The following is a 12,395-nucleotide window of genomic DNA, read 5'->3' as shown; positions in this document are numbered from 1 at the left end:
AAAACCGAATAGATAAAAAAAAAAATCACATGATTTCTCAGCTGAGCAGATTGCCTTGTTTGAAGTTGAGAAAATCACCCGATATGACTTTGTCCTAGTCAAAGTAAGCTCTGTATATGGGACACCAAATGGCACAGGGCGCTCCTGTGTGTACTGTGGTATCCATGGTACTGAAAGTCAAATATGAGCTTGCTTTTTTCTTTGCGTGTTGTGTGTGTGTGTGTGTGTGTGTGTGTGTGTGTGTGTGTGTGTGTGTGTGTGTGTGTGTGTGTGTGTGTGTGTGTGTGTGTGTGTGTGTGTGTGTGTGTGTGTGTGTGTGTGTGTGTGTGTGTGTGTGTGTGTGTGCATTTGTGTGTTTTGGTCTTCTCGGGTCCGGCTGCTAATCCCGTTCAGGTGGTTTGAGGTCAGGAGATCATAAACATTGTTGTAAAAGTAGATCAGTGGGTCAAGGCTGATGTGGGTAGCTGCAACATGTAGCTTGGCCTTTCCAGACGGCTTCTCTCATCAGTCCCTGCGTTCCGAATTGCATACTCTTTCTTTTTTACTTTTACTTATTTATTTCATCATAACATTGCGTCTTGATCTTGCCTCATGCTTTTATATCCGTTTCATCCCCGTTGGTTTTCATATGGAGGCTCCGTTGATGTAACGTCACTTCAGGTTCGCACTGGATTATGGGTCGGAATAGCCCAAATAGGATGCCGTTTTTCAACACTAAAAAAATCTTGGCTGGATCTAGTAGACATCCGGGTCTTTCTAACCATCCTAAATCTGGCCACAAGAATCGGGACATCCTAAATCTTTTTTTCTACCATACTAAATAGTAGAAACTAAGTATGCGATTCGGAACGTAGGGAGTGAGTGTTATTTAAATGTAAAAACAAAATATGAGGGGAAAAGGGGTAAAATAAGTAACAAAATGAAGACAACTGGGCAAGGATTTTCATCTATCCCTTATCTCGTTAGCTTCATTGCTGGCTGCAGCAGTTTGTGTTATTAATTGAGTACAGCCTGTTATAGATCTCCTTTATCAATTCAATATGTCATGTCAGTGTGGGTTGTAAAACATGTAATAGGAACAGTTTGTAACAAGATAACTCTCTCAGGAAGCCCCTGTCCTTCCTGTTTTGCACCATTCAGCACCTAACCTTTTTTTGACCCTGCTTTTCTTAAGATGACTGAACGCAGGAACAGCGCAAACTAATGTTCCTCTGTGACACTAGCATCGATACAACATCGACATACATGGACAGGCTCACACAACAGAAAAAAAAATCCAATGTTTCATGTGCACGACAAAACAAGAATTAGTGACTGTGACTTTCCAGTAGTAAAAGTTATTTAAAATGTTTGAGCAATTTGGAAGAGAGGATTTAAGAATAGCGATTTGATTAACAGGACGTAAGCGGAGATTGAGATCAGATTCAAATTTAAAAAACAACATCAGTAGACCAAAGTGCTGTACAAGATACAATACAAAATAGCATATAAGATACATGGAAAAAAAAAGTTAGGAGTGTCAACGTCTTAACTTGTGTTAAAGGCCAATGCAACAAAAGTGAGTCTATAAGCAACGTATTAAACTGTTCAACTTTACAGGGATCCAGGTTCTATTCATACACACACAGTCATATACAGTTTCCAAGAGGTTGTTCTTCTCAACACTGTCTACTGATATGTGACTGACCTCCATCAACCCCTTCCAGTGGGTAGAAGAAGCAGACTAGCAGGTTCATGAGCACAGCCAGGTTGAAGGACACATTACTCCACACCGACATGTTTCTGGAACACCAGTAAAGCACCGGCTGCGCTGTATAGGAGAGAGATGCACATTGAGATATAGTGAGACTCTTTTTTTTTTTAAATAATTTGGTCACAAACAATATAACTGAGGTAGTCGTATATGGAAATGAAGAGATTTTTTTTGCAAATTCTTTCACAAAATTCCAAGATCCCATTGTGACATATTTGTATTTCTTAAGATAGATATTCAATAAATATGATGTAAAACAAAGAAAAAAAACAAGAAAATACTCACAACAATTCACCAGCTGGGACCAGTGGATATTTAGCATTTTTAATTAAACATTATAAAGAAAAATGTATTGATTAAATCAGTAAATGTAGCTCTTATTTGAGGGTGTGTAATGTGTGAACAAAGCTGGAAGTTTCATTTGAAAATAAAAATTCTCCCACATCATAAAAAAATAGCTGTACATTATGTCATTTATGGACAGTGTTGTACTTTTTTTTTAAATAACAGAAAGAACAACATTAATAATGTTTGATAAATAACAGACACTGAAAATAAAGTAAAAAAAAAAAGGTCTTATAAGGCCCTTTGACCTTTGCTCTAGACAAACATTTTTCCTTTGAATAGACTTCATTCTGTCCCTTACTGTCAGCGAAACAGAGAAACAGAAGAAGGGAACGGACAGAAAAAAAGTCCCTGCATCTGAGTGAGAGAGAGAGACATAAATATAACCGCCACGGTATACAAGTCGTGTGGGTATGCAGTCTTGTATGTGGATGAGAAGTGTGACTGAGAGTGGGTGCGTGTCTGTGTGTCTATGTTTGTGTGTGTGAGCAAGCAAGCAGGCTCTCAGTTTGTGATTCATAAAGGTTACAGTACAAATATTTCACGGCTCAAAGAACTCGGAAAACCCCTGTCTGCTTTTAGAGTGTGGAAACATGCCCGTACACAACACTACAGCACATACAGGGAGGACATATAGTGAGTCCCGCTGATCCCATCCAATATTCCCTAGACCAGGGGTATTCAACTAAAATTCAAATAGGTCCAGTTAGAGAAAATGTCCTCAAGCAAAGGTCCGGAACATCATAATGTCTAACTTGCGTTATGATTCAGTGTGATATATAGTGAAGTAGCCTAGTAGTTGTATCAACGTCTGCATGTAATTAACAACTGACTGTCAGATCAATATAGAAAGAACAATTCAAAAACATTTCAACAATATTTATTCTCACTTTTAAATAATTATAGATATATAATGCTGAAGATATATGTATTATTTAAGTGACTCAACTGAAACTAATCTCTTCATAGAGAAGGGCTGCATTTAAAAATAAAATGGTGAAAATAAATATAATAATAATCTTAAAATAAAGATAAAATATATAATTCATTTTTGAAAAATTAAATAATTTTGAGAAATATTTTCAATGTATAATTTCTAAACTTCACTATACCTACTATGTTTGTTTAACATAGTAATCTCCCACTTTGTCTAATACTGGATTTTTATTTTGCAATTTTGAAAAGCTCTGAAAAAGTGACATGTCAGAAACTAAACCCCTGTAGGGGGGTCTGGGGGTTTCCCCCCCAGTAATTTTTTTTTGTGTTTTTAGAATGTAATCGGAGCATTCTGGTGCATTCTGGGGAAAATAATAAAAGAAAAGGTCAACATTTAATATAGTTAAGATGAATAGAAAAATTAACAAAACAACATAATTGCTAGCAGCCAGATAACTGGACTGAGGGACGGATGACCACTAGCTTTCGCTAATGTTATATGGGGCTACTGCCAAATATCTTGCTAAAAAATTAACCTGTATTTATAAATTCTGCCATTACTAAGAATATGTAAAACTTAAAATGTAGATAATTGAAACTACATACAAAAAAAAATTAAAAATAATGTTTTTCCTGTTGCTGTTGTGGGCAGTAGATGCAGTGCTGCTGGCGATTGGTGATTATGTCAATCTTATGTCTGTGTCATTCACACATAGGTCTACATCAGGGTAATAGAGAGTCCACATGATTGCACCTTGATCGGTTTTCACCAGTCTTACAAAAGGGGAAAAAACCATAGATAGTAAATAATAGGAAAAAACTCAGCTGTTGATCGCTCGTTAACTCGCTCGCGACACACAGAGCCGGTGAGCGAGCGGGCGAGCGAGAGAGAAAGCTGTCTCTCACTCTCCTCCCGCTGTCTTTCTCACTCTAATCTGACTTATTTCGCTGAAATTCTCGTAATTCTTGCACTTCTCTCTGTCATCTCTCGCATGATAGCTCACTTTCTCTTTGTCTGTGAGCCAGCCTGAGCCGGGAATGCACAGATTCGATTGGCTGCCTGAGTAGCAGGAGGCGGGATGGCTTAACTCGAAAGCATTTCCTGATTCGCTAAACCAGTACCGTAAAGTCTAGAAAAGCTGCGCCGGTCAAAATAGAAGCGCCCCGTCAAAATTTTAAATACTTAAATAATGTATTGACTACAGGTCCGGGTCCGTATAGGACGGCGTCTGGGTCCGGACCCGGACCGCGGTCCGCCTGTTAGTGACCCCCGCCCTAGACGCTTATGCTGTTCCGTCTTCGGCGTCTTCCCTGCATGCATTCACACCTCTGCTTAATGTGGACTCTCCAATTCACGCAACCTGCATTTCATTTGTGAGTGTGGGAGGAAAACCAGAGCATGCAAAACACAGGCAGAACATGCAAACTATACACAGACAGGCCCAAGCTAGCCCTGCGGTGGATACATCATTGAGCCATCATGCCGAAACCAAGTTATATATTCGTCACATTAATGAAGCATTGGGTTCATTCTGGGGGAAAAAAAATAATGTTTTGCAGGCCACAAGCTCTCAATAAACAGAGAGAACACATTTATGAAGACAATTACTTGTTCTTGACAACCATTCATATTGGTTATATATCACATTGCCATCGCTCCTGGTTACACTTTGCTCTTACTTGCTCCACTGTAGTTTTTCTAAGAAGATCATTGTTAAAGGCGTCTCTCATCTGAAGCATTATGTATACTGTTGAAACAATGAGTTGATTGCTCCATCCGCTGATTAACAGAACATTAAATCATTAACTGTTTGGATAATGGACTACTTGTTTCAATCATTTAGAAAGCGGGAAAATACCTTTTGCAGGTTTTAAAAGTCTTAAACTTTGACTTGTATATCATTTAATTTTTTTTATTTTTAACACTGGTGAAACCGATAAAGCAACCTGAAAGACGTCATGCATGGGTTGAGTTCTGTGATGGGTTTCTGATCACTGTATTCTGATATTATGAAAACTGAACAATGTAATCCATCAGTAACGCTCACTTACAATACACACTGTTAACTTAACAATGCGTATCCCACATGTCAATGGAGGGTGTCACTGCAATGAAGACCTTGTTCATCCAAATTCAGGTGAACAGGCAAGTAAACAATCATGTTCTTCTACAAAATGGCTCCCATGTCATCAGTCATAAACAGATTGAAACAATAATGTGTAATTTGACCGCCACATGCTACATCTCAGGCCCCACCTCGGAGCTTCTTCTGCCAGTTCATCTCGTTGAAGAGGTCCTCCGCCGACAGGAAGAAGTCGTTGATCTTGCTGCCCTGCTCGTCTCTCTCCGTGGTGTAGTAGACTCGCAGCTTGGACTCGCACGTGAGGAACTCGCATATGTTCGGCACGGGGAACACTATCTCCTCCATGGTGCGGTCCTGGCGCACAATCTGAACAAAGAGAGACATATATACAGTTTACGTTTTCACCAAATACCTTGGGCTAAATATTCAGTTTTCCGAGATGAATAATTCATTTATTTTTTTGTCAAATTTTACTACTTGAAAAAAATGGTTGTGTGTTTTTGACCTCTATCTGAGCCGTGTGCTTGGCGTAGAACTCCAAGGCCTCGTCCCCCTCTCCGCTGGCCCCTCCTGGCTTCAGCATCATACACAGCTCCTTATTGTGACGCGCCAACTGTGCGGCGGACACACAGCCAATAAGTAAAAATCTATTAATTAATTTATAGAACAATAGAAGATTGTGTGCAATCAATGGGGGATTTCACAAGGCATGTTGCAAGGCATGAACAGCAGACCTGGTGGGCTAAAATGTAAATGTTGTGTCCAACATTTCGGGGGGAAGCGGCATCATGTTCCTCCTCTTCCCCGTTGTCCTCCTCCTCCCTTGGGTCCTCGAACTCCACCTCTCCCTGCAGGTAGGCCTTCTTTATCACTTCCACCTAGACACACGAACACACACGAACACGAACACACACACACGCACACACACACACACACACACACGCACACACACATATAAACACACACACACACACACACACACACACACACACACACACACACACACACACACACACACACACACACACACACACACACACACACACACACACACACACACACACACACACACACACACACACACACACACACACACACACACACACACACACACACACACACAGTGTCCTGTTTTATATTACTTCTCTCTAATGTTAAAGAGTCAAGAGCTGTTGTATTTGCAATGTAAAATCAACTGAGAAAAGGACACGATAGATAACATCACTTCCTCACCAGTTCTTTCGGTCTCATATTGTACAGGATCCTCTCTGCATTCTCACTGTCGTGACGGCTCTCCATGATGGCGAGCAGCAGCTTGGATGCATTGTTCTGAGAGAGGGAATTTATTTGATTTTATTCATAGCCTGCTTTCAAACACGGCTGTTATGCCTTTTCCTCTAGCTTCACATGCACAGCCACCGCCCACTCACCTTGAGCTCCAACACCAGGTCCATCCTCTTCTTCCCCAGAGGGTTGATGTCATTAAGGATCAGGGCGATAATGATATCTATTCCATTGGACTCATGAGTGGCAATGCAATTCTGATGGAGGTAAATAAAAAAAACAGTTTGTAAAAAAGGACAGAGTGGTATAAGCCGAGCCTTCCCACCCTGGCCTTTCATCTCTTTATTAAGTACCTGGTTCTCATGACAGGGGCCTTGGCAGTACTCTGTGAGGCTCTCCAGAGTTTGGTTGATGAGGGCCACGTTCTTCTCGTTGATGTACAGTCCCAGTAGGCCCAGGCCCCCCGTGGTGCTGCCACAGATGCAGTCCAAGAACTGCAGAGTCTCACACACCAGGTTGTAGTTGTTCTTGTTGTTTTGACAGCGGAGGAAGTTCTAAAAGGAGATAAAAGGCGGTTGGGTTTGGCTGTTAAGAACAGAACTATGACAGTGAAGGGTAAATGGACTCCACTTATATAGCGCTTTTCCCTCTTTTTTTCACAGACCCAAAGCGCTTCACAATGTTTTGTACACATTCACCCAATCACACACACATTCATACACCGAAAGCAGCAGCTACCATGCAGGTTGCAAGCTAACTATCGGGAGAAATTTAAGGTTCACTTTCTTGCCCAGGGACACTTGGACACAGCCGCCCAGTAGGACTGTGTGTCTGTGCCAACTGATAATAAACCCATCAGTAAAGGAATAGTTCAGCAACAAATGAAAACTCTGCTCACTCACTTCTGTTTCACAAGGAGATATTGACTGATTTTGACAAAAAAATAAGATTTTGACAACAGAATAGCTGACTGCAGAGAGAGAGAGAGAGAGAGAGAGAGAGAGAGAGAGAGAGAGAGGGAGAGAGAGAGAGAGAGAGAGAGCAAGTGAGCACCTATATACTGTATCTGTTCAGAACTGTGCTGTACTAAATCCTTTGTTTAGCATATTCTAGAAGGGTCTTTGTAGCAACAGAAACACAACAGTTTACATTCTAAATAAAAAGGGCAATGTTTATGATGAGAAAGCAAGTACAACTTTCATGCCTACCGTATATCATTACTTCTGCGGAATGGATCTCAGTTACAGTTAGCCACAAGTTAATGAATTACTTTTGTGAGCTGCTTTCCAAGAAGTCAAATTCCTGAATGGCAGTGATCAAGAGGAATGCTGTTTAAAACATTGACAGCCATTCATTGAATTAGCTTTGGCCACTATAAGATATATTCATCCCAGGAGGCCAAGAGTTCAACCACCAGACAAGAACCCACTGAGTCGGTACAGCAGAATTATACCTTAACAAATCTTGTGACTCAATTGCCCAATTCTATTCATTATCAAGTAAAAACATCTGCAGGCATCATTCTCAGGGTTTGCATATTGTCCTAAATGCAATCACTACGGGGAATCACCCCATAGTTTACACTAACAAGGTAACTGAAAGCCCCTTTCCAGGCTCCATGGAAATGGAGTCGGGAGTTTTTCCTTTCATTGAAGATATGCCAGAGGAACTATCTCGTTATCCTTAGAAAAGTCCGGTCTGACCTTTCAATGACAAGGATGATAACGGGGATTTGGCGTTGTACAATTGTAACAACAATTCTATCAGTTCTTTCTCTTGATGCCTGCAGTGAAGCCAAAAGCAAAAGCATGCAACAACAACCATTGATAAGAGTAATAAAAAGGTACTGTGTATAGCCAAGGGTGATCCAGTCAATTTGGCTCATTCTGTCCATATATACCTGTAAGTCCCGGTTGTGATTCTCACACAGCAGCTGGAGGAAGCGGAGGATGGGCTGCATGATAACGATGACAAAGCTCATCTCCCCCTCGTCCTGGTTCTTGTCCCCGGTGCTGGGCTGGCCGTCGGCTGAGTTGAAGTGTTCCTCTGGGTCGGCTTCACGCCGGTAAGAGTTGAAGGCCTTCTTGGTGGCGGACGAGGCCTCCAATAGCTGCTCTCTCACATCCTCTGTCATCACCACAGCCACATCTCTGGCTAAACAAGACACAAGCACCAGAAAAAAGGGAGTGAGGACATTTTTTTTTGGTTGGGAACAAGCTTACATTGGTTTATATTCACTCACCGGCCACTTTATTAGGTACAGCTGTTCAATTTCTTGTTAACACAAATAGCTTATCAGCCAATCACATGGCAGCAACTCAATGCATTTAGGCATGTAGATGTGGTCAACAAATCTTATTGAAGTTCAAACCGAGCATCAGAATGGGGAAGAAAGGGGGTTTAAGTGACTACAAACGTGGCATGGTTGTTGGCGCCAGACGTGCTGATCTGGTGAATATCAGAAACTGATCTACTGTGATTTTCAGACACACAACCATCTCTAGTGTTAACAGAATGTTGATAGTTAGCCTGCTATCGGTGTATGAATGGTAACGTGGGAAAAGGAAACAGGTCTCCCTTGCAAAAGAGTCTTCGGTCTCAATGGGATATGCCTGTAAAAATAAAGATTAAAAAAAAAAAAAAAAAAAAAAAAAAAAAACTGAGAATGGTCCGAAAAAGAAAAAAATATCCAGTTAGCGATAGTTGCATGGATGAAAATGCCTTGTTGATGTCAGAAGTCAGAGGAGAATGGGGCAGACTGGTTCGAGACGATGGAAAGGTAACAGTAACTCAAAACACCACTCGTTACAACCAAGTTATGCAGAATACCATCTGTGAACGCAAAACACAAATAGGCAATTAAGGCAGTTCTGAAGGCCAAAAGGTGGTCCAACCCGGTACTCACAAGGTGTACCTAATAAAGTGTCCGGTGAGTGTATATCATATGAAGGTGAGTGTATATCATATGAAGGTGAGTGTATATCATATGAAGGTGAGTGTATATCATATGAAGTGACCTATGACCTTTCTTGCGTACGGGGACGTCTTTGTCCTGGTTGTCATCATCTCTCTTCCTGTTTCCCAGGTCGCTGGTGTTAACCGTCACCGTGGCTTTGATCTCTAGCTGGGCCAGCTTCATGCGCTCGTAGAAGACCCGGAAGAACTTCTCAGACTTCTTGTCTTCTGTCAGACGGCAAAAGAAAGAACGCTGGAAAGGGGAAAAGGGGACGGGAACAGAAAGAGGAAGAGATTATGGATCGTATTGTTTGATAAAAATGCGATCCTAATCATATACCGTTTAACCAAAATTGGTTAAGCACTTGTCAGTTTGACAAAACAAGGAACTTGAAGATGTTACCTTAGAATGTTGGGAAAAATTGTAAAAAAAAAAAATCTATGTCCGTTTACATGGATCGCTTTGTGCAATGGTTATTTACATTGACATGTATAAAAACTGGGGGGGGGGGGGAGAGACGTAGCAATATTAAAAATAGTCTAGATATTAGTTTTAGCCCAAATACATATAACAACTCCTGACTTGCTGAATGCTGACGTTACAGTACATAGCCCCTCCAAGTTTGTATTATGCAACTGAGGGTCTATGCAGAGTGCGGTGCAGAACTAAAGGGTTCATTTAGTGGATTTGATGTTGGAACATCTTACATACATGCATATGTCTGTCTGTGAGCACACACTGTATACCATCACACTTTGCACTAGTAGGGGAGAACGGGGTAATTTGTCACACGGGTTGGTTGTCACAATCGTTATATCTCGGAACCAGAAGGCGCTGTCTGTGAAATTTTGGTATGTAAATATCCAGAATTGGGATCAGAGGTCACCTACATAGTCTTCCTTGGAGTTAGACTGCTAAATTTGAGGTGAGAGGACTGTTTGTGTTTTTCATGTCAAATTGAAAATATTTAGCTCCTCAGTATTTTTCTTCTAGGCTTTTACACAATGGGTTCATAACAAAACAGTTGTTACCCATAAAAAGTGTGAAGGGTAAACTATAGTTTAGATTGTGGTTAGCAAGCTAATTAGTTGTCAGATGGTTGTTGGCCTTGATGCTAGCAAGAAATTCAAGTTGGGGTTGGTCGTCACATTTTTTGGGGGGTTGGTTGTCACATGTTATCCAAAGGTTACAGCCAGAAAAGGAACCCAATAATGAAAGAAATTGTCAAGCTGTATCCTCACTGACACCCCAGAGAAGGAAAGAATAGAGCAGGAAAAGGCAGCTAGCATGCAAAAGAAAAAAGGGCAACAAAATCAAAACAACCCAGTGCATCCCAAACTAGACCAGTTGCCAAGGCTACAGTAAGTTATGTAGGCCTATTTGTCAACTTGACAATGCAATTAAATGTTCAAATTTAGTTCTACTTTCTTTCCTTCTTTTTATGATTTTCCCATTAAGATAACATTGTGACAAACAACCCCATAGTGTGTGACAACCGACCCCTTGATGGGGTTGGTTGTCACAATGTGTAAGGGTGTCTTTGATGATTAATTTCTTCTTTATTACAACAAGATAGAAAAAGTGAGTGGTACACATTTCAAGCCAACACCTTAAGCTTCAATTTAATGTAGGAATGACTATTGAAAGATGTGTTGGTGATGAGCAATTCTCACTAGAGTAAAAAGTCAATGAGCAACATGCTCTTGACTTGACCCTAACAAAACATTGTATATCTACATTTTGATACCTACAGCCATTTGGGGGCTTAAACACGGCTGTTACCGCCGTGGATTGGGGTCATGCAGAATTAGAACACTTTCAAGCCTGTGAGCACACCGCGTCCCAGACCTGTTGTTATGATTATGTAACAGCTTGTTATCTGCCGCAGCCTACGGCGAGGCCTCGCCCGGCACAAGCACGCCTGGCCACACTAAAGGGGTGAAAAATTACACGAGAAGGGAGAAGCCTGGCCTACTTACATACTCACATTAGAGAAATGGAGATGGTGGGAGCTGGGGGGGGGGGGGGAGAGAAAGGCTGACAACAGAGAGGGAATAAGGGAGTGAAAAATAGCACAAGATTGAAAGAGGGGGAAACCAGAGCAAGAGAGAGAGGGAGGGAGGGAGGGATGGATGGAGGGAGGGAGGGAGAGAATGTTATCAGAAAGTATTCAGGTCACTTCTCAAAGTTAGTTACATAACCATCCAAATTTCCAGGTCAGACATAAAACTGGGCTACTGGAGGAAACAAATAAATGATAAGTTACTGGGGAAATGTTTAGCAAAATGTTCCAGCCCCTTGTTTCTACCACTCCGAGGAAACTATAACTGATGATGATGCACAAAGCGGTTTAGTGCATTGGACATTCATGTAAAACCTACTGCTAAATCTTTTCATTGATAATAAATATAGTGTAAAAACAACCAGGAGAGCTGGGGCTTACACGGTATTCCAACCAAGTTGTTTCCTCCCAAAGAAACAATGACATAACTGTGTGTGCTTGTGCCCCAGAGCAGATTCCAGAGCCCTTATTGTGCCCCACCCTCCACCCCTGAGCAGCAGCCCTTCTGCACGTACACACTCTGCCAACAGTTCAGGACTCACTCGGAGACATGCGGCGTGGGGAGGGGGGGGGGGGAGAGCTGCAGAGCAAGGCTGTCACACAATAAACAACTTGATGACAGGGTGGAGGGGAGACCAGAAAGGGCGGGGGGGGGGGATAAGCTGCACCACTGGCAACCCCACTACCAGCTCCCCTCTCCCCCCAACTCCCAGCATGCCTGAGGAGGAAGGTCTGGGCTATGTGGCAGCCATGGTCGTGCCTCTGCTCATATAATAACTCTGTCCTCCAACAGGCAGCTGAAGCAAGGGGGCCAGCAAGGAAAAGGGGGGGTGGGGGGGGGGGGGTGAGGGAGCAGGGGGTGCAGCAGAGGGTAAGGCATGAGGCCCTGAGCCAGGATAACACACAGCGGTTCTCCCAGAGCAAACAGAGAGAGAGAGAGAGAGAGAGAGGAGCACCCACCATCACACTCCCCCC

General features: G+C 42.1%; 1 protein-coding gene across 1 annotated transcript in view; it reads right to left on the bottom strand.

The window, feature by feature from the left end:
• The window catches only part of LOC307249570 (inositol 1,4,5-trisphosphate-gated calcium channel ITPR1-like), an 82,452-nt gene that overhangs the window by 17,817 nt on the left and 52,240 nt on the right, over window positions 1-12,395 (bottom strand). The window contains exons 43-51 of the mRNA XM_080026365.1: window positions 9,427-9,610; window positions 8,303-8,556; window positions 6,756-6,956; window positions 6,549-6,659; window positions 6,352-6,447; window positions 5,853-5,996; window positions 5,624-5,731; window positions 5,292-5,484; window positions 1,688-1,810 (exon numbers count right to left, since the gene is read on the bottom strand). Coding sequence (XP_079882491.1) covers window positions 1,688-1,810; window positions 5,292-5,484; window positions 5,624-5,731; window positions 5,853-5,996; window positions 6,352-6,447; window positions 6,549-6,659; window positions 6,756-6,956; window positions 8,303-8,556; window positions 9,427-9,610 — 1,414 coding nt within the window. The remainder of the gene's footprint in view (window positions 1-1,687; window positions 1,811-5,291; window positions 5,485-5,623; window positions 5,732-5,852; window positions 5,997-6,351; window positions 6,448-6,548; window positions 6,660-6,755; window positions 6,957-8,302; window positions 8,557-9,426; window positions 9,611-12,395) is intronic.

Source organism: Ammodytes marinus (assembly GCF_949987685.1).
Source record: "Ammodytes marinus genome assembly, chromosome: 4".
In the NCBI taxonomy this organism is placed as follows: domain Eukaryota; kingdom Metazoa; phylum Chordata; class Actinopteri; order Uranoscopiformes; family Ammodytidae; genus Ammodytes; species Ammodytes marinus.
The sequence above is the reverse complement of the archived record's forward strand: the minus strand, read 5'-3'. Positions and strand labels throughout refer to the sequence as shown.